The sequence below is a fragment of the Ailuropoda melanoleuca genome, chromosome X (genome assembly GCF_002007445.2).
Source record: "Ailuropoda melanoleuca isolate Jingjing chromosome X, ASM200744v2, whole genome shotgun sequence".
Classification (NCBI taxonomy): domain Eukaryota; kingdom Metazoa; phylum Chordata; class Mammalia; order Carnivora; family Ursidae; genus Ailuropoda; species Ailuropoda melanoleuca.
Window position 1 is genome coordinate 94,501,798 of NC_048238.1, and position 21,544 is coordinate 94,523,341.

The 21,544-nt window shown below is 40.7% G+C and overlaps 1 protein-coding gene across 1 annotated transcript; it reads right to left on the reverse strand.

The window, feature by feature from the left end:
• Positions 1-2,091: 2,091 nt before the first annotated feature.
• On the reverse strand, positions 2,092-15,645 carry RAP2C (RAP2C, member of RAS oncogene family). The gene is made up of 3 exons (XM_002922923.4): positions 15,103-15,645; positions 12,340-12,650; positions 2,092-4,590 (listed from the first exon to the last, which is right to left on the reverse strand). Exons 1-2 carry the CDS (start codon positions 15,373-15,375, stop codon positions 12,372-12,374), a joined length of 552 nt encoding a protein of 183 aa, XP_002922969.1. The 5' UTR covers positions 15,376-15,645; the 3' UTR covers positions 2,092-4,590; positions 12,340-12,371.
• Positions 15,646-21,544: the final 5,899 nt, after the last annotated feature.

A 21,544-nucleotide genomic window follows, 5' to 3' on the forward strand; every position in this document is an offset into this window, starting at 1 on the left:
TGTAAACAAAACCAGAAAGCAAAACAAACGAACACAAAACCTTTGTGCTGCAGAAGATGAAGAAAAATCGGGGGAGAAAACACGTTTCTCATGCTACCTAACCGCTCTAAATGAGGAAGACCGGTACAAGAAGGTCAGGGTTTTCTCCAGAGTGAACACCCATCTGCCCTACTGATTCTGAGACTATAATTTCATAAAATACGGAGCACCTATAATGCAGTCGAGATAAGCAGTGAGGATGAAGAGGTGACTTAGGCAAAGCTCTGTCTCGACGGAGCTCACGGTCTGCAGGAGAAGACTCCTGAACTACGCAATACAATCGCAGGACCACTGAGTTTGGGAGTGGGACGGTCTGGGCCGGAGAGTAATGCCTGCAAGCCCAGCAGCAGGTCTCCGCTGATAAAGGATGTATCTGGGATCAGCTGCGCTTCTGCGCCTCCATTCACACTGTAAGTTTAGATAGAGAAAGGGTGCAGCTGAGCTCTGCAATGGATCCAGGATACAGCTGCTAAATCTAACTACAGTTCTTTTGGCATTGCTAACTGCGCTGGATTCTGCCTGGCGGCCAAAGGCTGCCAAATCCTGATTTAAGACATTGCCTTTCCAAAGAAAAATAGCCATAATGAAAATAGCTTATGTCTTACATAAACTCTTTGCAGTATAACAAACACATTACCTTTAAATAGCACCCACAGTATTTTGTTACATATGGACTGTCACACTGACTTCAAACAGTTATTTCTTGCTGTGTCTTATCTTGTTTCCGTGAGCTCTAGAATTTTAATAGCACCCATTTGACTCTACCCAATGATAAATTTAAAACTTGCCCCAAAGAAACTTTCTCAACATTTTAATCATTTGACCTCGCCTTTATGATCTTAAGGCATAACTTTCCTGAGCCTTGGTTTCCTCAACAACAAAATGGGGACAATAAAATCCGAAACACCAGATAGCAGTCTGGCTCAAATGAGATAGGTAGATACAAGTGCCAGCAGGAGCCTATCTGAAAAACCGCCCCTGCTTTGAATCTCCAGGAGACGTCTTACAGCTTTGGATCTTGATCCCAAGCTGCTATATCCTGGAGGCATATGAACACCGGTTGAATCCTCTCTGTGTGGAACAACATGAAGAGGGGAGGGAGGGTTAAGAGGTAGCAGTGACCTGGCTGTACTGATTGATATCCAGCACCGATTTGGCTCACGGGGCTAGAACCCCTTAGCTCCTACCCTAGTCCATCCTCTCATCATCTCTGTTATTTACTTGGTTAAAAATGTTGACCTTTGTCGGAAGAAGGGATACTACTTCAGTGGGGAGAGAAAGGGGAGGGCCTTGAAATCGTGAGTGCTTTCATTGTAGAAAAGGGTTTTGGAGTTCAAGGGCCAATCTAGTACAGCATACATGAGGCGTGCGGCGCCGAGTCCAGATCAATAACCAATGGTAATAAACGGTAAGATACTTTTTCTGTCTGTTATGACATAGGCATATAAACCTGCCCATTTTTACAAATTAAAAAAAAAATCCAGTCCATATATGTTCTGACAGAAAGACCTGTCTAAAAAAACATGGCGGCTAAAAATCTGCTCAGTTCAACAACTTAAAAATATTGAGTTAGGCAGTGAATTAAAGGGACTGGCAAAGTCTTTCGCTGGATAAAACAAAGTGATAACTCAATTGTGTTGAATGTTCTTAATTCATTTGGTAGTTCAAAATTTAATTATACTGCTTAATACTGTCTGAAATCTCCTACACATGGATCATGCCCAGCCAACAGATTTGTAGTTGGAGCACTTTCTCCAAATGTGACAAGTCATATATATTATTCTTTTTCACCCATTAGTTCTAATTTCCCATTTATTTGGAAGTGATTCAATTGATTAACTACTACACTTTAGGATATGGGTTAGTCCCTCCTCCCCCGCACATACGCCAGAATGGTGACTAAGGACACAAGTGAATGTATAATTTGTTTCAGTATGTACTACAATACAACATAGTGATTTTGATCAAAGTGATGGCTGTCAGTTAGGAGGGAGATTTACTGGTTAGCAAATCTAGAATTAGTAATATACCAAAAAATTCAAGAAACCAACCTCGGTAATACAGATGTCTATTTTATTAAAAAAGTTACAAACAGGTGGACTGCAGGGTCATCTTACAAAATGACAAGAATGAAATCTATTGGAAAAATTTTACTTTTACAAATCTTTATAGGTCATTGTTCAATGTTTGTACTTGTTATTTGAGATTTTTACCTTTCATTGATAAAGTTACAGTACATTAGATCCATTAACAGGTTACATGATTTTATTTGCAAAGCCCTACTGCAGTGATTTGAACAACTCCTAAACAGATGCCATAGTAAAGACGAGACATATATTGCATTTAATATTAATTTATTATCCTAATAAGCAACTTGACATGCAATCTATCGAGGAAGCTAAAATAACTTTTGGTCCCTTTTCTTAAAATGTGCTGGAGAAACCACCTTTAAATCACTATCCCCTGATTCCTGTGATCCTAAGTGAATTCAAGTTAAATTTGCTGCCGAGATCAATGCTGGGGCGGGGGAGGGGAAGTGGGGGACTATCCATAGGAAAGAAACACTGCATATAAAAAAAATCATCTGCAGAAAAATTTTAAATCATCATGAATTATTTGATTCCTTTAGAAGTTCACACAGCTAATAAAGATGAACCATGATCACTTAACCTACTCTGTACTATTTGGTTTTTAAGTTCGGTATTAAAGTGCAAACTTAAATTAGGTATTCATTTCAAGTGGTTTATAAATAAGGAACAATGTTTTCCACTGCCTCCACCCTTACAATCTCACCATAAAATCCACAATCTCAGATCAAGGGTTCACTTTGAGGGAATCTGATCAGGAATCAAATGCAACACGATTTTAAAAAAGGAAATCAAAGTTTCATCAATTTCTACGTAATAATTAATGGTCATGCTGACCAATAAATCACATGAATGTAGATATCACTTTATTTGAACATCACACACAATATAAATTTAAAATTGCCACACCCTTCCATAAAACATCACTGCATATATTAGAGCTTTCCTTGACAAAGTTATTGAGCTATTATTATAGATCAAAAGTATAGTTTTGGTTTTTTGTTTTGTTTTATTTAGAAGCATGTTCAAATGACTAAAGCTGGGCTCCTAAAATCGAGAACTTTGGTGCAGTAGGTGAGCTGCAGTTACTAACTTCTGCAAATTAAAAGCACACAACTAAAACCAAATAAAAACCCAACGAGAAAATACTGTCAAACTTACAAAATTTTAAAGTTGTTGCTAGAAAAAGCGCTTGTTGTCAAGATGTTATAACTGAACCAAAAGATTACAAGTTTCCTTTCTGTTTCTATACCTGTGTTACTGTTAAAATGTTCAAGTATTCAGACAAAATGTGCTGATTAGGTAAACAACATGGAAGGCAATGGCTATTAGAAGCACATCTGGGGGGAAAAAAAATCCAAAAAACAAACAAACAAAAAAAGCCCAGAGACTTGGTGCTATCCTCTCCTGTTACACAGATTTTTGCCTCTATTACAAACATGCTTCTTGAGAAGTAACTAAAAATCAATTGTGATAGTGCAAGAAAATTTTAACAAATATTGCTTTAAACTATTATCCAGAAAGACAAATATTAAGAACTAGAAAGCATATATGATTTTATTTGAATTCAATTTTACATGTGCAGAAGTCTACTAGATGTCAATTACAAGCCTGACAGGCAAAGCTGAGCGATCTCTGTTTAGGTATACAATTAATTTACCATGGATACAATATCCCTTTTCAAAGGCATTGCTAAGTAGGTCATAACTAAATTTAGAACTTCACAGAAAGGAAAATGTTACTGCTGCAATTCGATGCTGTAAATGAGATTAACACATGTGAAAACCTAATGGAATCAAACGCTTAACTCTTCAGCTAAATGCTCTACCGTCAATTTCAATATCAATTGGAACTTTCAGAACATGTTAATTACAAAAACACATCACAAACTGCACTTGAAGAAAAGGGATATTCCATCCATCAGGGTAAAAACGTGATCTTTAGTTTCTTTTTTACAACACTGCCACACGTAAACAAAGTCTCAAAGTATTAACCAACCATTTAAAGGAGAAAGATTTTACAAATAGAATGAAGCACTGGTGCGAGGTAATATACAGAAGTAACCATTTGTTTAAGGCTCAATTTTTTTTCTCCATTATAACTTTCTTTTAAAAGGCATTGAGTAGGTAATACTGAGTTTGAGTATTTAATAAATACAAGTTGAGAAACTGATTAAAGAAATCAATTAAAATATTAAAAATTAATTCTTGCATATTAGCCATCAATAAGAACTTAGAAAGCTACAAAAGGACTGATTGATAAAGAACAGATCTTAAACGTATGGTAAACGTGCTTAAGCATTCCTGTTAAGGTCGATGGGTCTGGAAGGCCAAGGACCTTATGCACTGAATTAGATGTATGGCAACATGCTGTAAGAGAGACAGGTTTACCAAGGCTCAGTTCTGCAACCCAGGTTGTAAAGTTCTCCAAAGCAGCATCTGTGCAAATTTCCTCTGAGTTTTATCTGCAATTAAGATGAAAATGTCGTAAAAAGATAGAAATACAGGTTACAGTTTCAAAGGAGAACCCCGACAACAGCTCTATATACACACTGAACCGGCACCAGAATAACAATCTTAAGGTGGAATTTCACTGTGTTACCCATGAGTTTAAATTAAAAAATAATTTTAGGTGATCAAAAAGAGTCACTGAAAATTAGAAACACTAATGACGCACTGAATAGGATATACTGTGTGTATGTAACTACTCTGGTTTATTTTTAAATATATTATTATGCTTCATACTTGTTTCATACTTTGTACAATATTAAACATGTTCTTACCGGTTTACAAGATTTTACAGTACAAAAGTGGCAGATATTACTTCTACTTTGAATCTGATTTCTTCCTACTTTTAATGGGAAATGGCATTAGAATCAAATGCATCATCATTATGAGCAAACTGGACAGTATGTGAAACTTTTTCAAAACGTAGGGTTTCGGGGAAAATTTAAAATAAGAAAATGTAATCCAATCAGGGTCTAGCTACTGGGCAACTACTAAGTACCCCCAACTTGAGTTAGATGCAAGGTGACAGCGGTAGTTCCCGGTCCTTATTCTGGTCTGCCCTGTTTTGGACATCCTCCCAACTCCAGGGACCTTCCTCTGATCGGGGTTTCGCAGTCTCCCCTCTCGTGGTTGACAGACTTCTGCCCTTCTAATTAATAGCAAGGGGAAAAAAAATCTATCATTCAGACACAAAATCTTTTAACCACTATGTAGCTGGACCACTATGTAGCTTTAGAGGAGTGGAATTACATTTGTTTTTTAACGTGAAAGAAAAGTTGTTAAATGAAGCCAGAAACAAAGAGTAGAACAGCAACTGTGAAAGAACGCCAAGCAAAACCAATTTAAGATCTCTTAAAGGCTCTACCAATATTTATACATGCATAATTTTAATTTCATTTGACAGCTACACTTCTACTGTGTCCAAAGAGCCTGAAAGAACTCTTTATTAGCAGCTATATCATAAAAATGATTACTTTTAAGGAATGTCTCTCTGCTCATTATTGAAATCCTACCACCTAAACACATTAGGAAAAATAGGAGAAGAATTTGCCTCCTTAGAAATTATTATAAACCTTTTTTTCCAATTAAAATTAAACTTTTTGCATCAAATTTTTAACTAGGACGCTGGTTATTCAAGCTTGAGCAAGTCCAGTTTCCTCATCATTAAAATAAAGATAAAAATTCTTTCTTCAAGGGTTGTGGTAAATATCACATAAGGTAATGTGTGAAAGTACCTTACAAAGTATGCAAATCTCAGGTTTTTTTTTCATTTCTCAACTATGTTATAAATTCTATAAGACCAGAATTATGACTCTGATATCCAAACTGAGGGCCTTTATGTTTTTAAGCCTCATTTGAGTTTTTATACCTATTTGAACACAATAGTATTTCAAAAGATATGCAATTCAGTGTGAAGACTTTTCGGTAATTCAGATTAGACTTTTCTCAATTGGTTTGTATTAGTAAATCTGCCATAAATTTTAATCCACATTTTAAAAAATAAAGAGTTTGGGATTTTTAAATATGCTTCTGTCTCTTAAATAGTGAAGACTTGTAACATACGATGTTTTACTAGTGTAGGCAGTCCCTGAGATCAAATTGAGGAAGTAGTAATTATTTGTTTCTAGCCAAAATAAACACTAAGACTACAAGCCAGCTTATCAAACATAATCTACATTAAATAAAAGGTGACAGATGCATTATTTCCCACCCTCTAAAAATCTGCTTAACATTTGGTCCGTCCACATTCCACAGGATGACAATACTCCAGTGAAATGAAGAGACATAGATAAATCCTGGGTCAGACTCAACAATATTAAGAGGAGGCATACCATTAAACAAAGTTTTAATACCAGCTCTTTTTCAGAAGAGTAATAAATTGTGATTCCATGCAGTAACAAATCCCAAAGCAAAAGGTTGCATTAAGCAAAAAGGACAGTCTCTCAAGATGAGAATTTCACAGAATGCAAAATATAAATGTTACTGCTCCACACTCTGACAGCAACATTTTCAGTGTACTAACAACTCTTGTTCATTTAAAAAACATTCCAGAAGCTTTAAAGGCAGCTGGTCAAACTCATACTTTTTAACTCCCAGGATAGCAGATCCAGACAGATTGCAAAAGTATAACTTGATGCTTGTAAGACAGAACACAAGTGATCCTTGTCCTGAACAATCAGTTTCCAGTAAGACACCCAACAAATCTCAACTCTGGAAGCTTCTGCTCAAACTCTCGCTTAACTGGTTTCACTTTTTCACTTTTTTTCTAATTAGATTTTGTTAAGGAAGAGTACACATGTGCGCGCGTATATACACACACACCCCCCCCCACACACACCCACACACACCCAAACAGTCCAAACCTTCTGCTCAGGAAATGATGAAATAGGGTCTCCCAAGCGGGGTAAGTTGGTACCCGAGAGTACCAAACACAGAACTGAAAGAACAAAGATCATTATTTCTGTCAGCATGAAGAAAAGGGGGATTCTTGATCCCAGACTAGCACATCATTTCACGTGGCAGAAGAATGACCGGGATATTAACAAAGGCTCCTGAAACGCTTAGCAGTTTATGAATGTCTTCTTAGCTTAGCTGGATTCACCATTTCTAAATACAATGCCATTTACTAGCATTCTTTTTAGCAAATAACAAATGTGCAAACATAATCAATTTTAATTTTTTTCCAGTTGTAGACATATGATATTCTGGAGATTTAACCAAAGGAATTTTTTTAAAAAATGAATTTCCCTTCACTTTTTACTTGGCATTTTCATATCCAAGTTAAATACTCAAACTATGGCATCAAATCTTTGGATGAAAGGGGGACCATGCTGTAAGGAGAATATGCACCCTAAAAGTTTATGGTAAACCCAGGGTAGAAAGGAAGGGATTAACTTTTTCTTCTTTCCTACACCTAAAATCGCATAAATTTAAATTAATGAGTTCAATTCTGAGATATCAGGTAGTATAACCATGTCCACTGATAAGGAGAGTAAGAGCCCAATGATCAGATTCCAGCTGCTAGCTCTGAATCAGACCAGGTAGGGTACTGCTCCCCTCAACTCTAAATTGCTTTTTCTGAATCCCATGTTCCTGAAACTGTGGCTAATCAAAAGAATTTGGGAGTATGTTTTTTGGTAGGGTAAGTCTTTCCAACAGCTGACAGGACTTAAGTTTTTCTTAGTGATATTATCTTCTGGATTTTTGAATTCCACTGAGAAGTAATCCCACGAGGAGAATCTTTCCTGTAGTATGGCTAGAATACTTCCTCGGTGGCAACTCTCCAACTCTATGATGCAATTTTTGTTAATTCTACTGATGGTTCATTCTAAGCCAGAGAGGTAATGGAGTAAAACTGAATGGCTCATATGCATTTCATTCTGCAATAAAAGCCTAATCTTGAGGTTAAAAGGAAGCAATTAAAGAGGGAACAGATATACAAGAGTCATTCTAATCACAGACACCTCCACACCCACAGCAGGTCTAACTATTCACCTATTCACTCGGAACTGTCCCAGACCATGAACCTTTTGGCAAGGGAGGGAGGGGGTGTCAGTGAAGGTCCGGGGAAAATTAGGGGGGTGCAGACCCTCCAGTACTCCGGGTCCACTGCAGATCTTTATGGTACGTCTTTCATGGGAGCCCCAAAGCATACTCCCACTCCATCCAGGGCTGCCATGCCACAGGCTCTATTATGGCTCACCATGTGAACTGGATGACAAATGAACATTTAAAATAAGCTACTTTCCCTACTCAAGGTGATATGCAAAATAGGGCAGGAGAAAAAAAAGGAAGTATCTAAGCTGTAACTTCTGCAACAGAATTCCACCCCAGTGTTTCACTGATAGGATTAATATTTAACTTGGATATGAAAATGCCAGCATTTTAAAGTACACAATGTGATTTAATTTTCATGATTTTCCTTTTTCCGTTTGCTAAATCCTCAGCACATCATATCTAATTAAAAGCCAGGGGACAAAAGATTAGGAACAATTCTGATTCCACGTATTTATTAAAAAAAAAAAACAACCCGAAAATGCTAATCAATTCCACTGTGTTTAGAAATGGTAAGGCCAGCTAGACTAAAATGACATTCATAGATGGTTCAGCCTTTCAGGAGCCTTTGTTAACATCCCCGGCATTCTGCTGCCACGTGAAATGATGTGCTGGTCTTGAATCAAGAATCTCGCTTTTTCTTCAGGCTGACATATATAATGAACTGAGGCTGACATAAATAATGATCTTTGTTCTTTCAGTTTGATTGCTGGTGTTTGGTACTCTTATGCACCATTTACTCTCACTGGGAGAACCTGTTCCATAATACACGGAGAAAAACAGGATACAGTCTTGCAGGAGCCCTTCAAACCGTAGTGAAGAACACCTTTTTTACTCTGGTTTTCTTTTCTTTTTTTTTTTTTAAATAACTTTCATCAATACAGGGCTGAGATACCGAAATCCTTGAGAAATCATCTTTTCAATAATTCTATTTGCCAAAAGGGGTATTTACCAAACTGTCACATTTGAAAGATAACTTTGCTGCACTTCCCACCTGCCTTTCAGGGAATCAACAAACTACTAATTTAGGGATATTAGTTTGCTCCTTTGCAGCATTCCCTCTGTTTGGAAATCACCTCTACCCCTCCCCCACCCCTTCACATCCTACCCATTCTTCAAGACCTGACCCAAATGTTACTGTTCCCCAATTCCTCAAAGTCAGTGGTTCTTAGCCAGGCGTGATTTTGCCCCCCCTAGGAGCCATTAGGCAATGTCTGGAGATATTCTTGTTTGTCATAACTAGGGGGGCGGGGAGACTGCTGCCAGCATCTATCTAGTAAATAGGGGCCAGGGCCGCTGCGCGACACCCTACAATGCCCGTAACAAAGAGCCTGGACTATTGAGAAGTCTGCTCTCACTGGATGTGGTCTCTCCTTTCCCTGAATACCCACAGCACTGTGATTTACTTCTTTTATAGTATTATGAGATGGTTAACAAAACACCCATCCTTCTCCACAACAGAACACCAAAAGGGCCAATTGTCAATTATTTACACCAACATACAGAGGAGCTATGATGTAGTTAGCCTGTAACACTGACCTGGGTTTCTATTATACTGCTGCTGCACAGTAAAGAAGCCCTCGATGGCAGGCTCCTTGGGTCAGTAAGGAAACCGGCCGCAGAAACAGCACGTAAAGAATCTGGGCTTGGAAACTCACACTAAGACTACGGCCAGTGGGAGGGTGAAAGGTGAGGAAATGATCCTGGGAGCCATGCAGATAAACAGGTGTTGGGCAAGAGACGGGTGACCCACATTGAAGGGTGGTAAATAAATGTGAGCAATTATCAGAACTGTTTCTTAGAGCATTAAAATCTCCCCTTTCGATTAACAGCAACCAATTTACAACAATCCCAACAGTTTTTCTGACTTATCTGAATCTTATCATTTCTCACTTGGACAAAGGTACTCTTCTAAGTTATTAAGGACAAGCATTTCTCAAATCACCTTTACTTGTCAAAGTCTGATCTTCAGTCTAGATCTGGGACTGACAGACTTCAGAGCTCCATGACTCAAGCTACTGGATTCAGAATCCATCACCTATTTTTGCAGATAAATAGTAAAAACAAGCACAACCACGAGCTTTTACAGGTGTCAGGTTATAGATTCCCATATACATCAATTTCATCTTGTGTGATGTCAGAAAAGAGAAAGTGTAGTGTGCTTTGTTCTAAAAGATCTCGGTCAGGAAATTTCCTTTAATATTTTCACACATTCAGCTGCTTATTTTAGTTCAATGCTCACACCTCCAATGTGTATTCTGCTTACAACAATGAAAACCAAACAAAAAGCTACACAGGTGACTTGACCTATTATTATCATAAATAAGCAACTATTTGTATTAATATTTCCTGATTTTTAGTACATTAACAAAAAACATAAACATAGTTGGCTTGAGATATAAGGCAATTCTATTTAATCATTCCCGCAGATAACCAAATGGATTAGAAGTAATTTAGATCACACAAGCTGCAAGATGAAACAGATGTAGAGAGAAGTCAGAGTAAGAGATTTAAGAATCACTATAGAAACTATCCATTTGCCAATCTGGATTTTATTCAGTTTACTTCCTGTAGCTGTCTACATTAATGATGGAAAGAAAACTGGGAACATTTTGTGGGAGCTAGTTAATTTTTTTATAAAGATGACAATACTGAAACATGTACATTTATGTCACTTCCCCAGTTAAAAGTGTCCGACAGAGAAAGAGCACGTTAATGGTAAAGATGCAATCACCACACAGAACTTGTTCAAACTTGAAGCTGGCTTACAACTGAAGACATTAGGGAAACACAAACACGGGACTGGATCACCTACATACGCCAGTTCCTGCTTCCAAAACCTACACTCTGCAAGTGTGACGCCATCACCCAAACATACGCTGGCGTGAGGTCTCGACAGGGAAGCCATAACGGATGTAGCCAGGTATCAGAAAAGAAATGTGTTCTCATCATATTCTGGTGTGCTAAAAAGCTGACGTGTGAAAGCATTCTGAATAAAGCACTGTTGTCATCCTTCATTTTCAAAGGTGACAGACACTCCCTGACAGAAGATCTTGTCTGAAAAGATAAATTAGGGACTGTTAGTCTTTTCCCCAGGGAGCACATATAAAGCCAGACCTTTGATTCGGAATCATCACTGCAATCTGAAATGCCTGTTGCCATTTGCAACACTGCCTCCTGGACTTGAGGTCAGTCTTGGCTCAAAACAATCGATTCCATTCCTGAGATTGTCAGGCTAGCCTGCCATTTGCTGTGGTTTTGCAGTCATCCAGGATATTGGTTGTTTTAGTGTGTTATGTAAGGGTTACTGTCTAATTGAGTCTATCTGTCCAATTATAATCTAGATTAAAAGACCATGATATGAATAAAAGAATCCCACTTAAAATGCTCAGTTGCTTTTTAAAAACTCATTCATTTGAAAAAACTTTTATGAAGTTATCATTCAACTCAATGAAAGGTGTGAAGGTTTTGTTATTGTCCCTATGAACTCTATTATTTACTAAAACTGAATATAAATGTTGCCTGGGCTTGGGTGTGTCTCTTCTAACACATCACAGATGATTTTACCAGATTCTCATTTGGGCCATATATTCATGATGAAGTCAAGGTACGCTGTGGCACTGTAATTTGTTATTATCAGAGGTCACTTAAGTCCCTCAAGTGCAAAGTACAGATGAACTTGATTAAATAATCATCCTGTTCAATCAAGCACTTGGGTGATTAGTAAATTGATGATTTCAATTATAGCAGCTCTCTAGCCCGGGACAGAAACGTGTAGAAAACATGAAACCAATCATCATCTGAAATTATTATTGGATGCGAAATCACAGGAACAGGGAGGAGGTGTGTTACCCTTTAACTCACCCCACCCCAAAGGAATGTCATCGATGAAGCAGAAGAGGACAGTAATTCGCTTTTAAAAAACAAATCTTAGTGACAGGAATACAGGCAATTTCTTACCTTCAGTTTGCTTATCTCTTTTGTATTTTCTTCACTGAATGCTGACTGTTTTGTGCTAAGGGAAATGTTATTTTAAAAATATACAAGGAAACGGAAGGTAGCACAACGTGTACTAATATTAACCAGCTTTTTGTTATACTCGATCAAAACCTAAACAGTCTCAGACTCATAAGGTTCCATCAACGACTAACCTGCTCGGTATGGCCATGATTGAGGTTCTTTTTTACTGGACAATGCAAGTTGTACAACACTGATCTTGCTTCTCCGGCAGCGATGAATAGTTCATTTGCCTGACGATCTCAGCAAAAAGTTCATCCACCATTGATTTACTTTTTGCCGACGTTTCCATGAAGGGGCAGCCCCATTCTTGAGCCAGAGCTCTGCCTTCTGAAGACATAACCTCTCTTTCTGGTTCCAGATCCACTTTATTTCCTACTAGGATTAGTGGGACTTTTTCATATCTCTTCACTCTGACAATCTGATCTCTCATGGGCTTGATATCCTATTCAAACAATCACAAAGAGAAAAAAAAATTATGCTGTTTGCGTGACCGTAACAGGAGTATTACAGTATCACAAGAAGTCATCCCTCAAAGTACAGAAAGCTGAATCCAAAGTAATACTATACACCCAAATGGAGAAAATAAATGTTCTCTCCACCCAAGTAGGAACTCGATCATTTCCACAGATCCCACCTGCTGGGTTTCTGTCAAGAACGTAAAATGTAGGCTGCACACGAACCTTAGGACTCATACTTCTTTCCCCTAGTCTGCACTGAGTTAAAAAGTAAGTTCCCAATTATGATGAATCCATTTGTACGTAAGGATGTTTAGCTATCTCCTTAAACCTGCCAGCTTGTCAGCACTCCTGAAAACACCTGTTATCCTAGCACAGGCTTCCTGCATCTACGCAGTCCTAGCCATTTAGCAAGAGTGCCTGAAAGAAAGTGTTTCAGGTGGGAACAAAAACACCGTGTCATGCCTCAAAGACCAGTTCAAAACAGATTTATATACTTAAATGCGGCATTTTAAATTTAATGGTAGGCCTTCATCCCAGTAAAATCAAACACCTTAAAATACATTACAAACTAATGTTAACAGTGAGCAGCTCCGGGGAGGGACAAATGCACTGAGCAGCCGTCTGGGCGGGAAGACAGTCGTAATTCCCGTTGCCTAGTTAGGTTTTACAACTTGTATTTTCTCCCCAGTGTATTATTTTTTCTAATGACAATTAATGATAAAAGATAAGAGACTTAGTGATTCTCAGGTAGCATCAACTTTGGCGGAGGGGAGGAAGTGTTGCTTTAAGGCAATTTTATAGATTTAATACTGAGTTTCCAATTTTCAAATGTTTTGTAACTTGAGAGGTTTGACTTAAATTATCAAGCGTGTTCAATCTGAATAGTTAACAGTGAATGGAATAGTCACTTGTGGGATGAAGGAAAAATAGGACTGTGAAAATTTATGAAACCATAATTATTTGATGTTTGTAATGATTTTGTTTGGTCATGTATCCATTTGGTCTTCTAGGTTAAGCTCTTTTTCCCTGTGTCCTTATGGAAACGCAAGTTGAAATGAGAAGCCAAATTTATGACAGTTAGGCTTGAAAGAATTTAAGTCTCTGTTGAAATAATGGCAGTTTTTCACTCCCTATCTGTGCCTATAACAGAAGCAGATACAAGGGAAATCATATGAAAAACCCCTCAAAAGACTTCCAGCCTCAAGAGAGTAAGCTAATAGAATAACAAATATCTCAAGGATCCTTTAGAAAGAAAATGCCTGTCAAACATCACCTTTGGTACTTTCTGGGGAAAAATGCTTTTATGATACTATTATTGCTTTGGAATTAAAGCCCACATAAAATGTACTTTAGTTTGGTCACTATACTTACTATATATCTTTAAGAGAAAGAAAAACTCTGAAGTTTCTATTTGTGGTTACTGGAAAACTTCACTAGAGTACTGTAATTTAAATACTAAGAAAAGTGGAATTAGTACATTGTATTCACTAAAGCACTTAATGTCTCTTAAGCAAGCAACATTAAGCGCATACCTTTAAATGCAGAAAAACTATCCATTTCCTAAATCGATGGAGGTCAATACAGTGGGTCAATATGAAGTTATTTATTTTCAAGGAATAAATAGCAACATTTACTGCACCTCTCAAAATAATGTTAAACCTTCAGTTGGTCTCCCAGTGAAGGACAAATTTTTGGAAGAAATAGGACCACCTCCAGCTTGGCCACCCAGCCAGGGTTAGAAATTTGCACTTGTCCGGTGTTCCCTGATCCACATATTTTGTATAAATATAGTCGGTGTTATCAGAAGCAACTTGGGTCAACTGCAGGAGAGTCACTGTAGCTTTCGGTCGGTAATTAATTCTAGGCACTAGTCTTTTCAATTAGTAACTTTCCTTCACACGCCCCAAAGTTAAGTAAAAATGCCTAGAAGGCAGGTCTTGAGTTCTTCAGCTTGTAACACTAAGATTTATGAATCTGGCTGAGAAACTTCGCTGAGAGAACACAGAGGAAGAGGTGGGGAAAACAGACACAGGAGTTACAGATACCGGTTCAAAATAATTTTCTCTGCAAAGTGCTCTACTTACCTGAGATTATCTGTTAAATGTTGTTTTGGTAAGTACATTAATCAATACTTGTTGAATCGAACAAGCAACTTCAGAAGGTTCCCTTCCAGGCTAAATACACAGACTGCCCTATTTCGTTCTCACTTTTCCTTGACTCAAAAATAACTTTAAAATATTTGTTGACGGTTTGTTACTGCAGACTCTCTATAGAAACAACCCGATACTTTTCCGTGCCAGAAGTAACCTCAAAAATGCGCCATGTCTAACTTTCAGAAGCAAAACATAGTCATTAACGTACGGTTCAAGCACACCAGAAGTAAATGTGGGATTACCACACCCCCTTCTAACAAATTACAAGACTCGGTTTGGTTACCTGGAAAGACTGTTGATTAACCAGGCTATAAACCAGGATGAAACCTTGGCCGTTTTTGATGTAGAGATCTCTCATGGAGGCAAACTGCTCAGTTCCTGCGGTGTCCAGAATTTCCAGCACGGAGGGGGAAGAGTCCACTTCGATCTCTTTGCGGTAGAAATCTTCAATGGTGGGGTCATATTTCTCAATGAAAGTCCCGGTGACAAACTGCACAGTAAGGGCAGATTTGCCAACCCCTCCGCTCCCTAACACCACTACCTTGTATTCCCTCATGAGTCTCACCTTCAGCAACTCCTACCAGAGGGAGGGAAAAGAACACCCCGCTAGCCGCGGCGGCTCGGGGAGGCGGAAGGTGGGCGGAAATCTGCGAACTGGGGAGGAGAGTGCGGAGAGGCAGAGGGCCCAACGGGGGAAGAAGAGGAAGTTAAAGGAGGGGGAGGGGAAAGAGCCAAGTGTCGGGTGGGTGGGGATGAGATGGTGATGCCCTTCCTATAGGAACCGAAGCCCAGGCAGGGGGCGTGGGGAGGAGGGCAAGCCCGGAGGCGCGGGGTGGGGAGACGCGCGGCCCACCGGCCGCCGCCCGCTCCCCGCTCCCCCCCTCCACCCCTCCGCCAGCTCCCGCCCGGACCCGGCTGCCTCCGCCGGAGCCGCCGCTTACCCCGCCGTCCGCACCCGCCCGGCCGCCCGGGAGTCTCCCTCACGCCAAGGCCATGGCCAACGGCCGGCTGCTCCGTCTCACCGCCGCCCCAGCGCCGCTGCTCGCGGAGGGGAAAGGGGCGGGGGCCGTCCGGCGGCGGCGGCCACTCCGGGCGACGCCACCTCTTTTTTTTCTCACCCACCCCCCACCCCCCCCAGCACACACCCGGAAGGGTTTCCCTGACACACTGGCTGAGGTGCCCCAGTTCCCCGAGACTGGCCGGGATCACTTCCGGTGGGGAAAGTCCCACCTCTCCGGGGCGAGCCGGGTGGCGCTGGGGCCGCGCCCTGCCGAGAGAGACGGCAGGGGCCGGTCTCGGGTCGGGGCCGCGGCCTTGGCGGAGGGCCTCTCGGAGAACCTCCGACGGCCTTCCCTTCCCCGCCCGCAGCCGGGGCTGCCGGCAGTCCCAGGCCAAACCGGCCGAAGCCCCTCGGCGTCTCCGCCGCTGGCTGGCCGGTGCGGGACGGCCGGCAGTGATCTGGCCTCCGGGAGAGCGCCCGACATCCCTGGGCTAGAAGGGACCCGGAAAATAAAGCAGCCGAGAAACTTTACTCTCCTTGCTGGTATTTCTAACACTTGATGTTGCTCTAAGAAACGCGTGCGAACTACCTTTCGACTTCACTGTTGCTGATTTCGTTTGTGATGTGTCTTACATAGCCGTGCCTGACAAATAATTAAACACACACAGTACTTCTATCATCTGGCAAATCTTCTGGACTCCACCAGCAAATGCCAAAGTCACTCCTTCCTTTCTTATCACAGGGCTCAAACACAACAGGAGTAGAAACAGACTTTATCTTACAGTAACTCAGTTTTGCCCCTATTTGATTCTAACCACTACACAGCAGAAAAGGTAAGCAATTCTCAGGGAAGAGTCGATTGGAAACTGTTTAGGCCTACGGGACTAACTGCTTTTAATCTTTCATTATCTGCATGCGCAGCAGTTGCATGGCTGGCTCTTCCACGATAAAGTTTGTTTTAACGGTCATCCTTCATAGTCCTTGAAATGCAAAAGCAAAAGGCTGGTGTTAAACACTGAGTTTCTATTTTTAGATAAAATTGTTACTTCTTACATATCTTTCCCTCTGCTAACTTTCTATTTGTAAACTTTGTGTCAGATCCACAGAGCCCCAGGGCCAGAAGGCTAGGTTATATTTTAGGCATGTCACTCCCTTTTTGATTCAAGCATGCCCCCAGAAACCTGAGAAACTCTGTGGCCAGTCGAGTTAAATTGGTTCCAAATTGCCTTAGTTGCAAGCCGGCACAGCCAGGCTGTATAAAAAGAGATTTATTACCAAACCCAAATTGGTAGACATTAGAAAACAGGCAAATCACGGTAGTGTGAAGTCCCACCGTGTCTTTCACTGGGCATTCCCCAACGTCACTTACAGTATCCAAAGGACAGTTTCGTTCAATTTTTCCTCGGCTCAGGGTTGCTGCAATCTGTCCAGCGAAGTCCCCCAGCTCTGGCTCCAGCTGGCCGGAGTCCCGCCTGATATCTGAGGCACTGCCCTCTGCTGGAAGAGGTTGGTCTATGAGTTATGAGTCTCCCCATAGGTCCCTGCTCCTTCCACACGTGCTGTTGCCTGATTTGGAGCTCTGCTGCCCATCTCCCGGTCTAGCTGTCTCCAGACTGTCTGGGGGGATCCACAGCCCTGCACCAGCCCTGCTTGAAACGGAGTCTGGAAATTCCTCTTCTGATCCAGCAATCAGTGTTGAGCAATAGTAGCAAGTCTCTGGTCTATTACTAAACTATCGCAAATAGGGAGCTCTTCTTGTGGAGGTTTTCCCACCTGTTGGCAAGTCTCATATCTCTGATTGTGCTGGCCAAAGTGCTTTGGGCAGAGTTCTTTGTGTCCACACACAGTGAAACGTGCTCCTACCCTCAGTACAGAGTCCTAAAGGGTCACTCTTATCAGCTACAGAGTTGACAAATGTCACACTCCATCTGAAGCTGCCTCTAAACTTTCTTGGGAACGGGATTCATTGTAGCAGCAGCAGTTAGGAAAGCAAACAATTGGAAGTGGCTTAAATGTCCTTCAGTGGACAATTCAAAAAATAATCGTGTGCATGTGTGTACATTTGCAAAATGGGTATTGTGCAGGTATTTATTTAAAGGAGAAAAGATTTGTAAGTGCTGATATGAAAAGATGGTCAGGATATGTGATAAGGTTGAAAGAAAGCCAGATACTGAACAAATAGATAGTTGCTCCCATCGAGGTAAAATATGTGGGAAGTGTGCAATATAGTCACATAGCCATTACAACCTGAAACAAGTACCAGTGAGAGGTATTATGAAAGGACTTTCAGTTCTCCACTACATTTTAATTTTTTAAACAATGATCAGGTGTCATGGGGGGAAAGGGGGTGATAAATGTCATTTTATAATATTTTTAAAGGAGAAAGAGAAGAAAGGTGTTGATCATCACTTCCTCAAAAAATAATATCCTGACTGGGACTCAGTGGACAGGTCGGCCCAAGTCAAACTCCTGCTGCCTGCTTTGTCCTCCCCAAACATCTCTATATTTAGAAAAGTATTTTCACATACATTATCTCATTAGACTCCAGTTGTTCGCCAGTTTACTTTTATTAGGCAATGAGTATAAACACCCATTAGAAGAGCACAACCAGGCAGTTGAGCACTAAGGGCTCTGAACCGAGGCAGACAGGCATTTAACCGGCAGCTCGCCCTCATCCTGAGCTGCGGCACCTCAAGCCCGGGATGTCACCTGTCCGAGGCTCTTAACTCCTCATCTGTAAAACAGAGCTGATCATTTCCTGTGAGAATACAATGTAGTGTATGTAAGATGCCTGAGTCCCTTGCTCATGTAATTGCTCATGTCCCTTGCTCAGTAAATGCTGGTTATTTGGTTTTTATTTAAAAGACTTAATAAAGAGTTACTTTAAAAAATCAGCAAACAGAGAGAGGAAAACAAAACTTTAAAAGCTCAAATATCTCCCAATGGCACAAAAATAATAACCGAGTTACTTGTTCCAAAGATATTTATTGTTAAAAGCTTCTTGTGTTTCAGGGGGAAAATGGTATTTATATGCTAGCATATCTATCAATCCATCTTCTACATGTACTTTAAAAATTATTATAAAAGCAATCTTACTATACACACTGTTCTGCACCTTGCTTTTTTTCACTTACTATATCTGGGTGATCGAAATCATTGAAACAAAAGGGTACTTCCATTTAAAATTCTCTGGTAAATATTGCTAAACTGTCCTTCAGAAAGATCACACCAGTTCACATTCCTACCAACACAGTATGATCCTATGTGGTTTGTTATAAGCTCACCCTAGGTATTACTAAGTTTAGTATTTTATAGCTACTGTTACTCACTGTAGGGTATTTGCAGGACTAACAAATGCAGGGTAGCACGATAGAAGGAATTTGGGCTTCAGAAGCCGGTAGTCCTAACATTGCCCTTTGCCAGCTAGACCTTCATTCCCTGGTTCGTTAGGTTGGACGTGACAGCTGTATCTAGCTCCTAAGGCTCCTTGGAAGAATGAATGAGACAATCCATTCAAAGCACTTAGCCTTCCAAACTAACTGCTTAATAAATGTAAACTGCTCACATAATAACTTTCCACTCCCAAGCTTCGAGGATGGGGGGAGGGTAACTTCTCCAGACAGGATGCCCTTGAGATTCAGAACTTCTGTTTTAATTTTGTTTCCAGTGGAGGCTGTTTTGTATCAGCCTGCACTGGGAGGTGACTACTGCTCAGGCAATCATTTTTAAGGACACAGCTGATTTTTACCATAGTGAAGAAATCTTAGGGTGTAAACTACACGCAGAATATGTAAGTTACAGGTACATAGTCCTGTTTTATGCAATTAGCTTGGCACTAGTTGCTCACTTCCGTGATCCCTCCCTTTCCAGTTTATACCTCCTGCAGCTGCCGACCTTGGAGCCGTCAACAGTTCTGGATCATTTTCCCTCCCTTCCACCCTCCCAGTGAGCCCTCTCATCTTCCAGGTCCTGGCAAGAAACCCAAGCCCTGTACTAGCCGTGCCCCAGGCACTCCCCTCTCTTTGGCTTGAACTTGGCTTTGGTACAGCAGAACCTGAGTCTGTAGTGTCCTGGGTCTTTGCCTACGGAAGTCTTCGGCAGGGCATCTCCTCTTGTTTCAGTGCTTTAGGTCAGCCCCGTAAAGATTGTTCTGGGTTCTTCCCAGTTCCTTCTAGCCTCTGAGATGCCAGTCTTCCTTTTCAGATCTTGCCTCCAGCTACATCAGCTGCTGGTTCTGAGTATCAGTCTCCCCAGGTACACAGAACCAATTTTATAACTTTATTATCCTTTTCTCATTATTAAAAAAAAAAGTTCTTGGCAAAAAACTTTTTTTTTTAAAGGTGAAATACCACTACCCAAAGGAAATCACCATAAAATTTTAGTTCCTTTCACAATATTTTTCTCTGAGAGCAGAAAAAAAGTTTTTTGAACTAATCACATGGTGGTATGATTTTGCCTAATGGAACTTCATGCCTGCATAAGGTATTAAAAATACTCAGGTACCCGTCATAGCCTGAGTACGCCTTCTTCCCCTAGCTTTAGCTTTCCTACAACCCCAACTATGATTTAATCGCACTCAACCTTGCCCACCTGGAATCCTTTATCCAACCAATAGGATTTTATGGGAAGGGCTACCACAGAAGCCACTTCCCAGCTTGGCCAGGCGAATGCTCGCATAGAGGCACATAACTCTTATTTTCCAGATGGGACAACTGAGAAGGTTCTCTCTCTAGGAGCTCAGGGGCCTACTAAATTAGAATGTAACATACCGATCTGAACTCCTTTATAGTTCTCCTTATCTCGTCTTTCCTTTCAAATACAGTCATTAGGAAAGTATTTTGTGATCTATTAAGAACCAAATAAATTTAAGGAATCAGTATTAACAATAACCATAATATTTTTCTTATTTATATATGCATGTTTACGGGCAATTTAAATCCGTTGTGTAAACATACTCTTAATTTATGTGCATTTGAAGGTAACTGGGAGGTGTTGGTAATGTACAGGATGGGGGGCTACTCCTGGGGTTTCTGATTCTGAGGCAGGGGCCGATAATTTGCTTTTCTAAGTTCCCAGATGCCGCTGCTGCTGGTCCAGGGATCCCACCTGAAGTACCACCATTCTAAAAAGTGGTGGGACTTTATATTTGGGCCTTCCCTGCTTGATATTCATCAGTTTATCCGCTCATTCATGTATTCACTCATTCAATGCACATCGATTAAATTCCTACTCTGTGCCAAGCACTTTGCCGGGTAGTGGGAATAGGAAGATGGATATGACACAGTGCCTTAAGGAGTTCATGGCCTTTTGAAGGACACATACAATTAAATCAGTATTTACACTACAGTGTGACAAGTGTCATGACAGAGATATGGCCAGGGTGCTCTGGGAGACCCAGGAAGGGCGTCAGGGAAGGCTTTTTTTTGAGGAGGCGATTGGGCTATGGGTGAGGAGGTCAGGGGGTCAGTAGGGGCTAGAGCCAGATGAAGAAAAGCCTTGTATAGTAAGTTGAGAGGTTTGACCTTTCCCCTGAAGGCTGTGGGAAGTCACAGAAGGTGATTTGACAAAGGTCGGGCAGTACGGCACTGAGCAAAAGTAGGGGATCCGGCACCCAGGCCCAGGTTCAAATATTGACCACGCAGCTTGCATGACCTGGGGAAAGTTACTTAACCTTCTCCTAGCCTCCCTTCTGTCATGTGTAAAGGGGGAAATAGCGTCTGCCTTA